The 17943-nt window shown below is 38.2% G+C and overlaps 1 protein-coding gene across 1 annotated transcript; it reads right to left on the bottom strand.

The window, feature by feature from the left end:
- Positions 1 to 3515: 3515 nt before the first annotated feature.
- On the bottom strand, positions 3516 to 17667 carry LOC116060993 (5-hydroxytryptamine receptor 3A-like). Its single transcript, XM_035997858.1, has 9 exons — positions 17628 to 17667; positions 16230 to 16283; positions 15456 to 15625; positions 6391 to 6435; positions 6144 to 6253; positions 5840 to 6009; positions 5502 to 5662; positions 3905 to 4115; positions 3516 to 3784 (listed from the first exon to the last, which is right to left on the bottom strand). The coding sequence occupies exons 1-9, from the start codon at positions 17665 to 17667 to the stop codon at positions 3516 to 3518; spliced, it is 1230 nt and encodes a 409-aa protein (XP_035853751.1).
- Between the last annotated feature and the right edge of the window lie 276 nt (positions 17668 to 17943).

The raw sequence follows: 17943 nt of genomic DNA, 5'->3' as shown, positions 1-17943 counted from the left end.
TATTGGTACCCGTAGGTAAACTAGGTTTACAGTCTAAGAGGCAGGACATCCTTAAAACTTGTAGACCACCACATAACATGCAACAGACAAAACATTAAAACATATAAAACAGACAGTATAACACGGCCTCCACCATCTGCTGGGGAAGCAGCATCGGAGCCAGCGACACAAACAGACTGAACAAACTGTTATTGGGTGCAAACAGGAAACATTCGAAGCTGTGTTGGAGAGGAAGTCACTGAACAAACTGTTATCTATCATGGACAACCTTGACCACCCTCTCAAACTGTGTAAATAATTCACAGCTGAGAGTGTAAGCTAAGACTCTCATTACCTCACCTCATGCATTGCACTATAATGCTTGCACATTGTTTAGACCTACTTCATATTTAATATTGCAATACATATTTTATTTTGTTATCTATGTAGATTGTCAGATATTCCTCTGAGTATATTTTTGAGTAGGTGTTCTTGGTATTGCTTATCTTATTTTTATGTTATTTATTATTTGTATTTACTGCATGTGTGTGTCCTTGTAACTAGCTGCTGTAACAGTAATTTCCCAATTTGAGATTAATAAAGTGCATCTATCTATCTATCTATCTATCTATCTATCTATCTATCTATCTATCTATCTATCTATCTATCTATCCATGATCAGGCACCAGTTTACAGCAGATCTTTGAGGTCCTCAGATTAGGGTTTCTGGCAGTTCCTCATACAGAGCTGAAAACTAAGGGTGACAGAACTTTTGAAACAATGGCTCCTAGACGGTGGAACTCTTTGCCTCATGTTTTAAGATCGGCGGCCTCTGATGATATTTTTTTTAAAAGCAGCTAAAGATATATCTCTTTTGGTCAGGCGTTTGGTTAGCTGCATTGTTGAATCAACAAACAATGTATTTCATGTTTTTGTGATTTACTGTGATTTATTGTGATCAACTTATTTTAATGTATTTATTTATTTGGCCAGTGAAGCACTTTGTGACTCTATCTGTGATAAGTGCTATATAAATAAACTTTACTTAGTTACTTATTAACCAGAACACATCATATATCTTGCAGTTTTTCTCAATCACTTTGGCACAATCGTCAAATGACTACTAAACTTTGTCAAACTATATGACTATTTATATGAACATTAGCTCAGTTGTTCACATGACTATAGTCATTTATCATTGCTTTGGCACTTAATGCATTGAGTATGCCTCAAACAAGTTTGCATTCATTTGCTATTGAATCATATTACTCTCAAAGGTAATTATACATGTTTGTTGTGTAAATCCCTTCATGCAAAATAGAGCAAATGACCACCACAATGACCTGTCACACGTATATTAGATACATAATTGTTATGTTATATTGTTGTAAAAGTTGTGAGATGGCTAGAGATAGGCTTGATGGGGAACAATACAACTTCCTCACAATTAGACCAACCAAACAGGTGACAGTTGAGAATATCCCAACACATTGTTGTAGGGGGTGGCTGCGTCATGCCAAAAGATGTTTCCCTCATTGCATTGCAAGGGAGGATATCAGGTGTGATGTTGATTAAATGTTGTGGCCAAACAGAGAGGAGCGTGGATGTAGCCTGAGGATGATACATTTGCAGCATATTCTCTTTTTTCTTGCACATATTGTATAGCATTGCCTGATAATTTTGCTGTTATATGTTTTTTTTCTGTACAAGCATTCTCTATGTATTTGTGGTTGACTGGTGTGTACATACAATGAGAAAGTATAGTGTGTGCCATGGCTGACATCAGTATATCTCAATATATATATCAATATCACAGAGTTGGTAACTATCACCCTTTTAGAGTACACTGTCATCACAAGATGTCTTTGCATTTTGACTGTCATGGTCTAAGTAATGATAAAGGAACCTTTTGTGTTGATGACAGTGATTTATTCATTGATTGATTTATTTACATTTGAAACAGGAGTTAATTCTTTCTTTGAGTAATCCCCTTTTGCAAGTCACATAAAGTGGTGTGCTGAATGTACCACGTGGCGTAAGGATTGTAATTAGAGTTTTGACAATTGTGAAAACTATTGTTAATGCATTTATATGTATATAGGTTTTTCTTTGTCACACACACACACACATACACACGCACACACGCACACACACACACACACACACACACACACACACACACACACACACACACACACACACACACACACAAAGACTCTTGTCTTTATTGTTTATTTAAGCAGTATCTAATGCATTTTTCAGAACCAGATGAAATGACTATTATTACATCACATGAATACATAATGTAGCTTAATGCAAATGCATTACTCTAACCATAAAATAAAAAAACACATTTACACGTCTACAGAAGCACACTTGGTATATAGTATACATGCTTAATATTCTGGATGAGCAAGCAAAACACTTAAACAGTAGGCACTGATTACATTGCATTTCATTAGAAGATAACTTGATAAGGATCTTTAAAGAGCTACACCCAAATTTTAATGTATTCAATTATGTATTTGATGGATATATTAAACATTATAATTGTTCATATATATAGATATATATATATCTATATATATCTATATATAGACAAATATTACAAGAACTGTATAATACAACCAGATTGATGTCATGGGCTAATACAGAGTATATGTGTTAGATTAGCATTGTCTTAATCCTGTTTTTACACTTTGCCACTACTCGTCTGATGCATTGTTCCATTTTAAAAAGATAACAACTAAAAACAGACTGGCCACTGTGACATAGAAAATGAAGAAGACTTTGTTGATTGTTTTAGTCACTCTGGTCCAGTAGCCGGGCTTCCCTTCTTCCTTCCTGCTGTTGAGAAGCAGGAGCACCTCCCTCAGCTCATCTGAGACCTTCTCCAAGGCATTGGACTCATCCGTCAGTTGGCTGCTGTTGCCCTGCAGAAGTGGTTTAGTTGACTTCAAATTAATACGATTATGTACCATACAGGTACATATTGCAAGCTGCTACATTTTACATTCATGTTTTTGTGTCCATTGTGATGAGAATAAAAGGGTTGATTCATCTTAATAACAAACAAACATTTTCTGACTCACTCCTTCTGTTATCTTGTTGTGCAGATAGTTTTGGGGTTGTTTTTGAGATATCCATCCCTGAGATTTCTGTCTTCTTCCCAAACAATGTTTTTCAATTTTGTTTATCGTGCTCAATGAATTTAAAAATCTCAACTAAAGAAATTCAACAGCAACCTTTTGTCACAGAACAACATACTGCTGAAATGTTTTATACTTTTTTTTTATACTTGATCTATAATTTTTTTTTTTTTTTTTTATTTGGGTGAACCAACCCTTTAAAGTGCAACTGATCCTAACCTCTCTAGCCACCGACAGCAGTTCAGATGGAGGTTCATCAGCAGACACATCACAAACACAAGCACAGTGAGTCCATTTCTTCAACTCTGAAAGTATAAGTTTGACACAATAAAGACAGTTGTAGCATCAACATTATGTATTGTAAGTTGTAATTGTGTCTGTGAGTATTCAAATCATAGCAGTGAATATAAGTAGCACTAGCAAACAAGCAGAGATTAAGGTTAGATCCAGAGGTTTGTAGAATTTATGTTTATTCTCACCTCCATCATGGTTGTGGAAGCTGACTTTGCCCTGTTTGTTACAGTCCTCACTCAGGCTTTGGTCTTTATCTGCCTCATTGTCTTGGGATGCAGAGTCTTTCTCCATTAGATACATCACCAAAATTGTCTCCAGGAGGCTTAGCATCATCAAACTAAACATCCCAATGCAGTAGACCGCTAAAGGGAGAAGGCAGCATCATTAATGTGGACGAATAACCACACATTGACTCAGTTTATGTGATGTTCCTGCTCATATGAAGTACAGTCAAATAAAGGCAAAACTCTGAGCTTCTTTACCTATAAGAGGAATCCTGTCTGACGACGAAGGCAGAATCTCATTGAGAAGAAGCTGCATCACAGTGACAGCAAGCAGCACAGTGACCTTGAAGCCGAGCTTCTCCCCCCCGCTGTCTGAGATCAGGAATGAGGCCAAGTCCAGACAAAAGAAGAACATGATGGGCACCAAGAAGTTGGCGATGTAGAGGACAGACCGCCTCCTCATCTTGATCTAGTAAGGATTAGGTGGTTCAAATACTTTAGTCAAAGGAAACTCTGTGGTGCCCAGGTTGCAACAACAAGGTATCTGCTCACATCTGTGGTGGTTGAGGAAGCTTTTAAATGATTTACTTAAAGTGGCAATCATTGACATATACCTGTAAGTTAACAATGTATCAAATGATAACGTAAAACAACATAGCTTTGTTGCTGCTGTGCTGTGAGTGTGTTGTCTTTAAGCGTTGCAGGTTCCTGGTTGGGTAGAGCAGGAGGTAATCAAGGAACTAAAGACAGCTGGCCAGTGGCCACTGTCTCTAGGTTATATAGGACCTGCGGCATCCTGGTAGTTTGGAGGATCCCTCTCCCCTGGTATCACTTTGTATTACTTTGGGAGTTTTTGACTTTCTGTATAAATTATTTAGGATTATTTTAGCTTGGCAGAATGTCTTATTTGTTCAGAATTACACATTTGTTACATCTGTTAAACATGCCTCCCGTGCCATTCACAAAATCAAAGACAAATCTGGCAAGTTAATTACCTCACAACAGGTGAGGAAGGCCAGATTGTGGGCCGAAACGTTGTCCGCCTTACTAAAGTATTTTTCGGAGCATTGAGCCATTGTGCTGACTTTACCTTCTTTCCACATTTACTTTTTTGTCCTACACCAGCAGCTACTTGGATGTGCATTACATCGTCTTTTTCTGAAGTTAAACGCCTCATTTCACAACAATGGAAATCTGAATCCATCCCACATTCCACCGATGGCTGAGACAACTTGACAATGTAATCCACATAGAAGGTCTTTATAAGGCCTATATAAGCTTGCCAATCAAGAGTATTTCTAAATATAAGGAACCCGCTTCTTGACAAATGGTCGATAACCCAGCAGTCATGAATTGATTTACAAACCTCATGTGCCTGACCAGTCGTGTCAAGTTGTAATCCATAGTGTACCGCTACTTTTTCCTGAATCACTGTTGTTGCCATGTTAGTTCCTTTTTTGTTCTTATTTTTTTAATCTCTTTTTCTCTCTCACGCCCAGTATATCCAATAGTTTTGTGTCAGTGTGTGTGTGTGTGTGTGTGTGTCTATGCATGTACTGTATGTGTACATTTATAGGGGAGGGGGCCTTCCCGTCACAATTTAATTACTCCTTTAAGGTTTCAGTTGCTGCCTGTTCCATTACTAGTTCTGTAAGGGTTTGCTTGCTTATCTGGACATTTCTTGCATTGCCACCTTGTATTACATGGTGTGCTGCTGGTGCAATGCATTTGGTGCATGTCCTGGAAAAACTCAATAAAGAGATTTAAAAAAAAAAAAAAAGAAGAAGAAAAAAGTACACACATTGATTTTTTCTGAAAGAAAACGTTTTAGCAGTAACATTTTCTCAATACTTACAGTGTAAACAATCATGCTTTGGTTGTTGGTAAGATCACTGACAGTTTTGTTGTTAACTGTCATGGATATGAACAACCACTCGTACTGGGTCCGCATCAACTTCTGAGTCCACTCTGTGTTTTTGAAACCATCTTCAATGGTTTCAAACTTTATTTCGTCATCTGAGGTAGAAAATAAAAATAAAACTTTTTTCCTTATCAGGTCAACAAAGAAGGAATGTATGTGGTGGTGACAAACTGTTCAGTGTGATCAAAGTGATCACAGCACACATGCATTTAAATGCAAAACATACATTTAAGATGAATGTCTAGAACTTTTAAAATTGGTTACAAGCTCACCAGAATATGTGGCAGACTTAAAAGAGAGGTTGCAGCTCTGAATGTCAAAGGGAAATTTGTAAACTTGCATCCTGCAAGTGCTAACTATCATCAGGTCGTTCCTCAGGGTGACGTAGCCGTCCCAGTCAATGGTAAGATAAGGACTCGGAGGGGCCTTGTCCTTCTCTGTCCTGAATAACAAACATTTATGTTTTTTTTTTAATCTAATGACTTTCTAAACAGTCTGACGCTCTATCACTAATAACCATTGTGAGTGTTATGTGCATTTGTGAGTGTGAGAGCATGCACATAACTTCAAACTTACATCTCTTCAATACTTAGATCTGGCTTCCACAATAATTCAGTAGGAACAACCACCTTTTGAAGTCCACAAAATGTAGTTGCATCCCACCTAATGTGTTCATTTTGCCATTTCTACACAGGAAAACATGGAGGGGATCAAGAAGAAAGGAAGAAGAAGAGAAAGAATGAAAAGAAATAATTTCAGTTTCCACTCTGATGAACAGGTATGAATGATCAGAAAACTGATGTCGATCTCAGAGAGAACTCACCATATAAATCCAAACGTAAGGAACGAAAGTCTGGTCAATCTCTCTCTATGAGTAAAGAAAAACGTAGGTGTGTAAGTCTTTCCTGCTGCACAATTCAATGAATATTGTGGCTGACCATACAGCAAAACTGTCATTAAACACAGCACTATGCCGGTTTTAATATAAAATACAGCTCTCAAACATAGGACTTTATATAACAGGGAAAAGAACAAACAACATTTCAGTTAATACATGCCAAATCTAAGCACAACTCAAATGTTTAAGCAAAACCATTGGCTTCAGGTGCTACTTTTGCCAGACAAGTTGGAATAGATGACATGCACCTGTGTAAACCCAATTTAGAACAGTAACCTGATAAGACTATAAAGCTGCATTTATTCATCTGAGGCAAACGGTTACGCCACACCTACGGTGGCTACGTTTCCTGGTATTTGATGTTGTGTGCCTTTCAGGCGCCCAGACTGCAGAGCACACTAACATGATATGCTGCAGTTCGGCATCTACAGGAAGTGTCGAGGGCAGCGAGTATGTACAGTATTAGAGCTGGTCAGCAGCAGCTAAGTTGATTTGAATATACAGATTTGTACTGAACGGTCTCAGCAGGGTAAACAAACATTTATTAGTCAGTCGCCACCCGCACTGCTTGAAGCAAGCATCACTTTGTCACACAGTTCTGAGTGATATTCAAACATAATTTCAGGTTGTATATGCTTCTATGATGTGCCAGTTAGTTTGTTAACATATAAACACAGTGGCAGACATTAAAGTGAAAGCTTTGATCTATTTCTTGGAGGCAGTACGTATACCAGCTTAGACCCGGTATAAGCAGCAGTAAAAAAGAATTGCATTTTTAGAACTAGAAAATGCATTTCCTGCAGAAAATGCGTGGGAATGCTGAATAGCTGAATTGCTAAAGCTAAACTGGATGAATAGCTTAAATCAGTAAGAAGAAGTTGAAGTAGTGAGCATAGTTGAACACGTGGAAATCAGTAGAATGAGTATGAATTTCATTAAAAAGTTGAATAACACCACTATTGTATAAAATAATTTATTTTTATTTTATCTGAAATTATGAATCAGTATGGAAGACTTACAAATGCTGTGATAAACATTGATGAAAATGCAGAAATATGGAACAAATTGTTTGAAAAATCTCAAATGCATGGCACTACACTGCTGAAAACCTTGGAAGTTGGAAGCTGAACTGCACATAAGTTAAGAGCTGAAATACATTTTAGAAAAGCTGGAAGCTAAACTGTAATACTGTCAAAAGTGGAAGTTTCAATAAATTGACTAAAAAGACTTATTATCAGCCATATCCATTGCATAGAACAAACAAGCAGAAAGATAAAGGGAAGCAACTTTCAATTGCTATATATGTCAGTGGTAACACACCTTTGAGGCGAGTATGGGTTAAGTGTTTACCTCAGGGACACATTGCTTGATGTACCTCAGTGGGATTTGAACCCAGCTCTCCCACACGACAGCCATGTGTCATATCCACTACACCATCCAATACCTGGATGACGTTCCTTCAGCTCTAATGTGTGTGTGTGTATATATGTGTGTGTGTGTGTGTGTGTGTGTGTGTGTGTGCGTGTGCGTGTGCGTGTGTGTGTGTGTGTGTGTGTGTGTGTGTGTGTGTGAGTATGTGTGAAAATTGTCAGAGTTGGAAGCTAAACTGCATTACCTAAATAAGTGAAGAGCTAAAATACATTGTTAGAAAAGCTGGAAGCTAAACTGTAATACTGCCAAAGATGAAAGTTGAAATGAATTGCCTGAAAAGGCTGAAAGACTGCTGATGCTGTCTCTGAAAGTGTTGTCATGGTGACGAGTATTTATAAACATCCTTTGATCAGTTAACGACCGTGTCACCTGCTGTTAAACTGCACCACACCTGCTAATGCTAATGAGTGAGAGACAGTGTGAGAGAACTCTACAAACAAGCCTTAATAAATCCACAACAGTACATGCTATCGGAACAACGACTTCACCATTAGAGACACACAACCTTTGTGAACGTATTCATGTAAAATTTATGTTGATAAACTTAAAAATGTGGCCAATCAGCGATTTAAAAAAGTGGTTCGCTCTGTGTTTCACTAGGAAATGTGGAGGATGTTTAACATGGCAGCGAATGGAGGGAGATGTGGAACTCTTGTCATTTGGAAGCTCATTGAGCCAACAGTATAAGGCATATCACATAACTGAGCACTGTCTGAAACTAGACAAAAATACCTACGTTTTGATGTATAAATTGTGTATGACAAGTAGATATTGTGGGCGTGAGAGCAATTTATAGAGAGGGGACAAAGATATTTTTTTTAAGGCTCTGTGCTCTAGCGATGACATCATCCACTCTGACAGACGCCACACACACTCACTAGAAATGCAGAAAAATCCTGAAATAATCACTAAACTTAAACAGCTTTTTCACAAAAACTGTAAAAGATATCAAACTGAAAAGCCATAGCCTAATACCTGAAGTTTTTGTGGAAGTTTGTTTGGGGTCTGTAGGTGAAAGTATGGAGGGGCTGAAAATTTTGGGAGCGGAAGAAGATTTGAAGGATTTGAAGCATGCTCTCATTGACTTCAATGTTAAAAAAAGTGTTAAAAAGCTTAATATTTAAAAAAAGTATAAATAGTAGAAAAAAAGTTGAAGAAGTCCCATCATTAGCTGAAAGAACTTAACATTTTAAAAGTTGAATGGTTTTAATAGCTGAATGTATGCAGAAGTTACAGAGAGCCAAAAAACGTACGGAAGAGGGATTAAGAATAAGAAAAATAAAGAAAATGGCCGACAGGAATAACAATAGTTGGAATGCTGCTGAATCAGCATTCCCACTAATTAAAGGTATAGTATAGTATAGTAAAAATGTTAATCCAATACAATTTTCATAAAGTTCAGTGAATATTTCCTCACAGTCATCTAGCTCTCTATGTTCTGTGTGCGCTGAAAACAAATCTGGTGTTATGTGTAAATGCAAAACAAACAGAAAGGAGCGCACAAGTAAGATAACACTATTCCAGCCAATCATCACCAGGAGGTTGCTCTTGTTATTATGGACAAGTCAGTAATAACGCTAGCTTCGCTGTTTCACTGTTTGCTGTTTTCAATTCATACTTTGCACGTGACGTCACAACTACTGGCTGGCGGGCAAGAACATCATTCTCCTAGCAACAAAACCTCACCAGTTTTACTGTTATATACTGTCTATGAGTTTTACCATACGAAAGTTATTGTTTTGAGGTGAAAACGATGCCAGATAGTTGTTGTGCGATTGGTTGCACTAACCACCGAGGAGAGAAGCCGGGGTTATGTTTTTACCGGATCCCATCTGATAAGGAGAATCCAGAGAGAAGACAACTATGGATACAGGCTATCAGACGTGCAACCGTTTCAGGAAATGGGACCTGGCAACCTTCACAGTATACACGTCTGTGCAGTGATCATTTCATCAAAGGTATGTCGTTTTGAGGTTTGTAATATCTGATATAGGGTGACCAGACGTCCCGGTTTGACCGGGACAGTCCCGAGTCCCGACAAAAGCTGTGTTGGGATGCTAAAATGTCCCGGTTTACACCAACCACTATGAAATAGTGTCAGCGATTAGCTACATAACCGACGTGGTCTTATTATAGCCCGATCATTAACTAAACCCATGTAGAAAGACTAATAAAGCGTCCAGCGTATGATTTTAACTGTGTGTGTGTGTGTGTGTGTGTGTGTGTGTGTGTGTGTGTGTGTGTGTGTGTGTGTGTGTGTGTCAGTCAATCGTAGCGGTCTGCGTCTGCATAATATGTGCCGCCAGCGTTACAATGTATATTTGTAAACATTGTTGCAACGCCTCTTCTTATCTGTCTCATTTTAACCAGTCTTTTGCTGACACCTGTGTTCAATTTAAATTTATTGTTGTTATTTGTATGTCACTTTGGACAAAAGCGTCTGCTAAATACCATAACCATAACCATTATTTCAGGTGCCAAATCTGATGACCTGCTGTCCCCTGACTGGGTTCCATCTGTCTTCTCTCACACCCCTGTCACCAAAAAGAGGAAAAGGGAGAAAGACATGGAAAGGTTTGACTTTGAATGTTGTATAATAAGGCTGTGTCTGAAATGTTTTGCTGCATCTAGTGTTGTTTTTTTCTATTATGCGTCACTCTCGTATTGAATTAGTTCTTAACAGTTAATCATTAGTTTATCTCCCTGCACAGTAAAGTATAACCAAATGTAATACATATTTTACAATAGTAGTTCTATATATGTGATAAAAAAAATCTCATTGTGTCCTTGAAAACAAAAGGTACGAGCAGCACAGTAGAATCCAAATCAAGAGGATGGAGGCAGAAAAGAAACAAGATGCTATAGATGTCCTCTTGGAACTGTCGTCAGGAGAGCCTGTGCCACAACAGTGTTTCAGCAATCACTGCAAAGATGCCATTGCAAAGCTACAGCAGGAGTGTGACGACCTCAGGGAGGAAAACCGCAGGCTGAAAACCAATCTAGGAACACTGGACGAACAGGCTTTAGCAAATGACGATCTAAAAGTGAAAGCACTGACTGGACTCCCCACGTTTGCCCAGCTGCAAGTAGTTTTATGTAGTGTTATTTTATGTCTTCCGACACACACAACCCTCTCTCCTTTCCAACAACTTCTTTTAACTCTTATGAGGATGAAAATTAACCTGTCCCTTGCTCTACTTAGTGTTCGCTTCCAAATCTCGATAGCGACAGCAAGCAGAACTTTTAGAACTACCCTTGACATGCTACATGCAAAGCTTGTTCCAGCATTTTTATTTTGGCCACAGAGAGAAGAGCTTCGGCTGTCAATGCCCATGATATTTCGACAAACTTCACATCCTAGATGTGCCTGCATAATTGACTGTTTTGAAATTGTTATAGAAAAACCCAAAGACTTCAAAGCAAGAGCACAGACATATTCGACCTATAAACATCATCACACCATGAAATACCTAATAGGCATATCCCCACAAGGAACAGTCATATTCATATCTAAGGGATGGGGAGGCAGAACATCAGACAGACGTGTCACAGAAAATTCTGGGTTTCTGGAATGCATCAGGGCAGGTGATGTAATACTGGCTGATCGAGGGTTTAACGTGGCAGAGTCTATTAGTTTGTATAATGCTGAGCTGAAGATCCCAGCTTTCACTAAAGGAAGGAAACAATTTAGCCCAGTAGAGCTGGAGTCCACACGTGGACTTGCCTCAGTAAGAATCCATGTAGAAAGAGTTATCGGTGAAACAAGAAACCGATACACTATACTACAAAGTACTATTGGTATCCAGATGTGTGAAGCTGAACACCCCAAAGGGTTTACAGTTTTAGACAAAGTAGTCCATGTGTGTTGTGCCCTTACAAATGTGGCACCCTCAATTATTCCTTCTGGTTAAACACTACTGAATACAGTACAACATTAATACAATGTAAATATACAATGATTTATTTACACAAACTACACACACACACACACACAAAAAAAAGCATGTATGTACACACATTATTTACATAAATGTATTACATTTTCATTTTGATTACTTATGTGCATTGTCAATTTATTAATCTTTGTATGTGTATACGTATGTGTATGCATATATCTGTGCACGTCTGTGTACGTATGTATGTATATATATATATATAAGAAAAAAAGAATTAAGAAAAAAAAAACTATCAGCACAGATTCCTGATGTACACTCTATTTTGTCATCAGTATCCAGAACAGGCATACCACAGTAACAGCCTTCAGACGATTTGGTGGCATCATGTGATATTGCTTGAACAGGTGCTGTAAATTTTTTTGACACATGTTCGGATAAAAGTGTGAACCTTTCCATGCATAGCTTCAAAGAAGACTGTATCCGGTATAATTCTCTCAATGTGAACTTCTCCTTTGCCATCTATCCCTGGCCCCCAAACAACAAAGTCACAGTAGCTTGCCTCTGCTAAGTGAATTTGTGTCTGCACTTGGTAAAAGTACTGGTGGTCCCTCTTTAGTGAAAATGTACCCTCTACCTCATTGAGACAAAATGTGCCATCCTGTTTAATTTTGTCAACTAAACTGCTGTTCTCAAGACTACTTGGTGCCTTCACTTCTAACACACCCATCCCATGGCAGTCACACATTAACATGCCATCTGGGGATGCCCCTAACCATGGGTATTTAGGATTAATGACCAGTCCTGCCCTCCTGACATTGAGGTTGGTGTGGTGTTGCTTCATGATCTTGGAGTACTCCTCCACGGCCCTTCCCTCATGTTCTATGCCCCATCTGAAACAAACAATATTTAAGTATCAAAAATGATAGATTATGATAACCTCCATAATGTGCATATCTTGGTAAAGAAAATGAAAAGCCCTCAATTATTTTTTGTGGAAGTTATCTGATTGTTAATTGAAGGCATTGTTTAGTACCTGAGAGAATGTGGTATGTTTCGAGCTTTGTAGGCCACGGGGTAGCAAAGCTTTTTCAGCAGGGACACAGCTGGTTTTTCTGAGTTAGTGTGGCAGGCTGCTCGGATGTTAGATGCAGTGACCCTTCCTGCTTTCTGGTCGTACCACATAGTGGATTTGGATTGAAGTCTTGTCTCACTTTCTATTGCACAGCACTAAAATGTAAAAAGCTGAGTGAAATTCATGTTGCAAATCACCAGTAATACATTTACATTTTAACAATTTTGTGAAAACTGATCCTGCACTCAAAATGTCCTTTTCCTAAGACATAACTGACATACATACTTTAAACCACACTCACTGATGTATAAATAAAAGTACTTGTCCCTCTGTTATGCTCAATCCTGCAAAGACCTCTTCACTCTTTGAGTACAGTTCTGCGTGTGAGAGTGCCCTGTTCAATGGCGTGTATATTTTGCTAAGGGATTTAGGGATATTAATTTGTACAGCCCGAGGTATATATCTGTGTGCATGGCCAGGAACTAAAGCTAGAATGGCACTCCTTACTGGTTCCTTCTCACTCTTCTCGGAAAGGTGTAGCATGTTGTACAGTGCTGCACGTTCAGCAGGAGTTGGAAGTGGAATTTTAGCAGGAGGAAGGTCACCACACCCATCTGCTGCTCTCTTTCTCTGGGCCTTAGAAAAAACTATCTGGCTCCCCTCTGCACACTCTATTTTTCTACTGGCTGCTATACTAGGCTCATTCCAGGTACAGGCCTCGTCAGTGGAAGTAGTGCCGCGCAGTTTATTGACAGCTGTCTGCAATGTGTACAGAATGGCACCTACATGTGAGCACACTTCGCCTAACCCGGCCATACAGGTGCAGTGGCCAAATCGAACCAGTCCCTCCTTTTCCACAGCAACCCAAGCTGTCAGAGGCGGTTCATTCAAGCTATACGAATGATGTACCTAACATAGAAAAAAATGGTTTTAGTTAGATAAAGTCTATATTAAATAATTCACAAGCACAGTAGACTGATATTTTTAAAGCGACACATTTCTTTCCTTTTTTAAATTAGGCTACCATATACGTTTACATGTGGTGTGTGGTTATTCTAACCAACAACACACACACACACACACACACACACACACACACACACACACACACACACACACACACACGTAATGTCATTTGATAGCTTCCCTATTCATTGTAAACATTAATTTCGTATATTTGTTAGAGGAGTGAATTTGCTCAAGAATCAATTTGTTGGCTGAAAGCCTACTGTGAAATTTAACACAGGTGTCAGCAAAAGACTGGTTAAAACGAGACAGATAAGAAGAGGCGTTGCAACAATGTTTACAAATATACATTGTAACACTGGCTGCACAGATTATGCAGACGCAGACCGCTATGATTGACTGACACACACACACACACACACAGTTAAAATCATACGCTGGACGCTTTATTAGTCTTTCTACATGGGTTTAGTTAATGATCGGGCTATAAGACCACGTCGGTTATGTAGCTAATCACTGACAACCGGGAACTGTAAACTGGGATATTTTAGCGTCCCGACACAGCTTTTGTCGGGACTCGGGACTGTCCCGGTCAAACCGGGACGTCTGGTCACCCTACATGATACATAGCCTAGTGTTGGCAGAAGGTTTAAAAAAAAAAAAAAAAAAAAAAAATACTTATCAAGCTGTCATTCGCCGGCAGGCAGTGTGTACGTATTCAGATGAAGACTTCATCACACAACGGAACAGATTAGCAAACGTTAGCGGGTAGCTAGCTAACTAGTAACACTCACCTTTGCTTCGATTATGAAGATATTCCTGTTTTTCACCTCCCATACGACAGCGTTGTTAACCCATCCACTCTTGAAAAAAAGATAGCTATCTGTACTTTTGTAGGCTTTCATTTTTTGTGCGGTGTAAGGTGACGGATTCTCTATAAGATATATGTAAATATCTCCAAACTCCAAGTCTGGTAGAGACTTGGCCAGCTTCAAAGCAATGAAAACATCAGCGGGTGCTGTGTATGGATCACAAGTTCCGAGTATGTTAATCTTTTCATGATATCTAATTTTAACATTTGGTGACATATGGTCTAAATAGTTGATTGATTGTAGTATTGGAAATCTGCAAGGCTGCAATTCCCCTGGCTGGCCACTGTTCATCGCCATTCTATCGGCGTTTCTTGCCCGCCAGGTATCCATGGTAATGACGTCACTGCAAATTATGAATAGGTCAGTTTAACCTCGCCTGTTTGCTATTGTTTGTGATGGCTGCTCCCAACTGGTTGGCTTTACAGCAGTAGTGATAGTTTGCTAATCTACAACCTAACATGACCTAATATCGACTCTGCCGTATTTCGTTTAGTCAGCTGAGACAATTGCAGAAGTGGTCGCTATGGATATGTGCGTCAATAAATCTGGGGGGGTGGAGATTCTGAAGGGAGAGGGGGAGGGGGGTTGGTCCATTTGTCCGGCAACTGAGTATCAACAATCATCGCACAGCATCGCTAACTGCGATAAGATTTTTTAACATATATGTTAAAAACATACCCTCATTAGCAAAAGGAAATAATCCTTATCATCAAAAAGAAAATTAAGAGAATTAAAGCTTAATTTAAAACTTACCACATCTAGGATGCCATAGATCACAATTTGCAGGTGTACCCGTGTAGGCTTTGTAAAGTTTTTAACAGGTCGAGTCATGGTGTACGTATCGTTGTTTTTGGTCAGTTTCAGGTAGTCTAAAACATCCTGATAACCACAGGATTTCCCAGAACCTTCTCCAGAGCCCGGATCTATTGGGAGATTTTAAGACACAATCTCAGTCAAAGAGTTTTTTCTTAAAAAATAAAGAAATGCTTCAATGCTCTTATTTTTGTCTGGACGTATGTATTCATGATTACTTATAATTTAGAAGAAATTACAAATAATAGGCAAACAATAAGCTCTCTGGGTAGGTATCTACTGCTTCTGAATTTATTATCAATCCTTGGAAAACACCAGCTGACAAATATCTGCAGTAATATCCAGGGATTGTGGTCAGTGAAAGGCTATTATGAGATGGGCGTTGGCAGGACTGTGGGTGTTTATGTCATCAGCCCACTAATGATTTTTAAATGTGAGCTTTCGCAGTCATTTAAAGGCCTCTCTATTTGAGATCTATATCCGGTACACACTGTCCAAATGCATCGTCAACGAGACCACTTTACTGTTTACACCAGTATAATATTTTTTTGTTTTATTATTATGAACAGAAACTCAATAGTTAAAAACAGACTTAAGTTTCAGGATGTATAACATATACATAATTAAGGCTACAGTAAAATATATATATATATATATATATATATATATATATATATATATTCATACCTATAATACTGTGTAGTTTGTACATACGTTCGACATCTGTGAAGTTGAGTCGAGCCTCTGTGTTATTGTAGGTATCTCCACCTGATAGAAAAGAGTATACAGGTCTTACCCTGATTCAATCACAGCTGTTTAAGGGGAGACACTGCAGGTGAAGAGGGAAAATATTTGGGTACACTTTACTTGAAGGTATCTACATAAGAGTGACATGACACTGTCATGAACGTGTTATAAACATTATAAACAAATCATAAACTTTATGACATAACGCTTCTTTTAGTAAGTGTCATTCGGTTTTTGTCATGACAAGTTGGGGTTAGGTTTGGGTTAAAGGGGCACGGGCACAAGGGGACCACTGGTGTGAATAAAACACTTAAACACCTCCTTAAAAAGTATTTAAGTAATATTTTAACTAAGAGATATCACCATTACATTTTTTATTTAAATTTGCTAGTTGCTAGTTTGATTAAAAATAATTGTTTCATAATAGAGTCTAAGGTTTTTACAGAGGGAATTTTATCTCTTTTCATCACTTCTGAAATCAGAAAATACTAGTCAATTTTCACCACGTTTTTAGGTGTAAAATGTTACATATATCAGGCTATGAATAGCATATGAACAACCCCCCCCTGCAACATACTTTAGAAGATGGATAGGAATGAAAGTGGAACGTTTGATGTACTGTATGTGAAGTTGAGATTTCTGGCTGAGAGTCGAATTTTCTTTTGAGAAAACAGCCTTTAAAGATATTGTAAAAATCCAGACATTCTACAAGACACTACAGGTGAACAGGGTAATACATTTTAACAAACAGATATCATAATTAAACTTCCCTAATTGATAACCTAAGACAATTGTTTTTTGTGTCAAAAGTTTTCAAAAAATGTGTATGTTTGAAAATGCAAATGATGCATGAACTATTGCTAACGTGTATTTAAAATGTGATTTGAAATAGGGTCAGTACCAAATTTGCTAATTAAATACTTCCCCCCTTAGTTTTGGTAGGTTTTAACTGTCTTTGAGATTCTGTAATTAAGACTACAGGAATAAATAATAATACATATAATTACTGTGCACTTTTGGAGTGTTTGATTTCTGTACATACTTTCCTTAACGCTGTAATTGGACGTCTGCTGATTGCCAGAAATCTCTTCGTCTGCGAAACTAAGGGGACTTATACCTGACAGAAAAGAGTATACAGCTATTTGGATTCAATATTATTTTCATGCACACATAAAAATGAATTACAACATATCTTTCCAGGAAGTGTCCCCATTACTCTAAATTATCCACTTACCACACTGTGAAAGTTTTTGGAAATATATATTGAAGGTAGTGTTAAACTACAACTCCATTCACCTTAATCGTATTGGGCTGACAACAGAAGTTTCACACCTGCATGCATCATACAGAATTGTTCCAGCTTACCTGTGAGGAGGAGCAGAAAGAGGAAACCTGCAAGCATCATGACTCTAAGAGGTCTGAACAATAAATGAGCATCACGGTCCTCTCTGTGCTGGCTGAAAATGATTCTGTCAGTAATAATATCACTGCCTTGTACTAGAAGAGGGACGGGCAAAGTTCATAACCAATCCTTTATTTATTTATTTATTTTTAAATCTCATTATTATAACGATAGAAACATGCCTAATGCAATAAAGCTCCCAGGAACTGCCAACACCCTTGACACTTAGTGGGCAAATCAATTTTGCTATAATACCAAAAGCAGTTTAATTCTCACTTC

Source organism: Sander lucioperca, chromosome 22, assembly GCF_008315115.2.
Source record: "Sander lucioperca isolate FBNREF2018 chromosome 22, SLUC_FBN_1.2, whole genome shotgun sequence".
Taxonomy (NCBI): domain Eukaryota; kingdom Metazoa; phylum Chordata; class Actinopteri; order Perciformes; family Percidae; genus Sander; species Sander lucioperca.
Note: the sequence above shows the minus strand (reverse complement) of the source record. Positions and strands in the feature narration are given on the sequence as shown.

Coding starts and splice junctions, on each gene's coding strand:
- LOC116060993 (XM_035997858.1), bottom strand. CDS start 17,667: ATGATGCTTGCAGGTTTCCTCTTTCTGCTCCTCCTCACAG. Junction 16,284..17,627: donor CTTTCTGCTCCTCCTCACAG/GTAAGCTGGAAC, acceptor CTTTTCTATCAG/GTGGAGATACCTACAATAAC. Junction 6,436..15,455: donor TCTATGGCATCCTAGATGTG/GTAAGTTTTAAA, acceptor CTTTACTCATAG/AGAGAGATTGACCAGACTTT.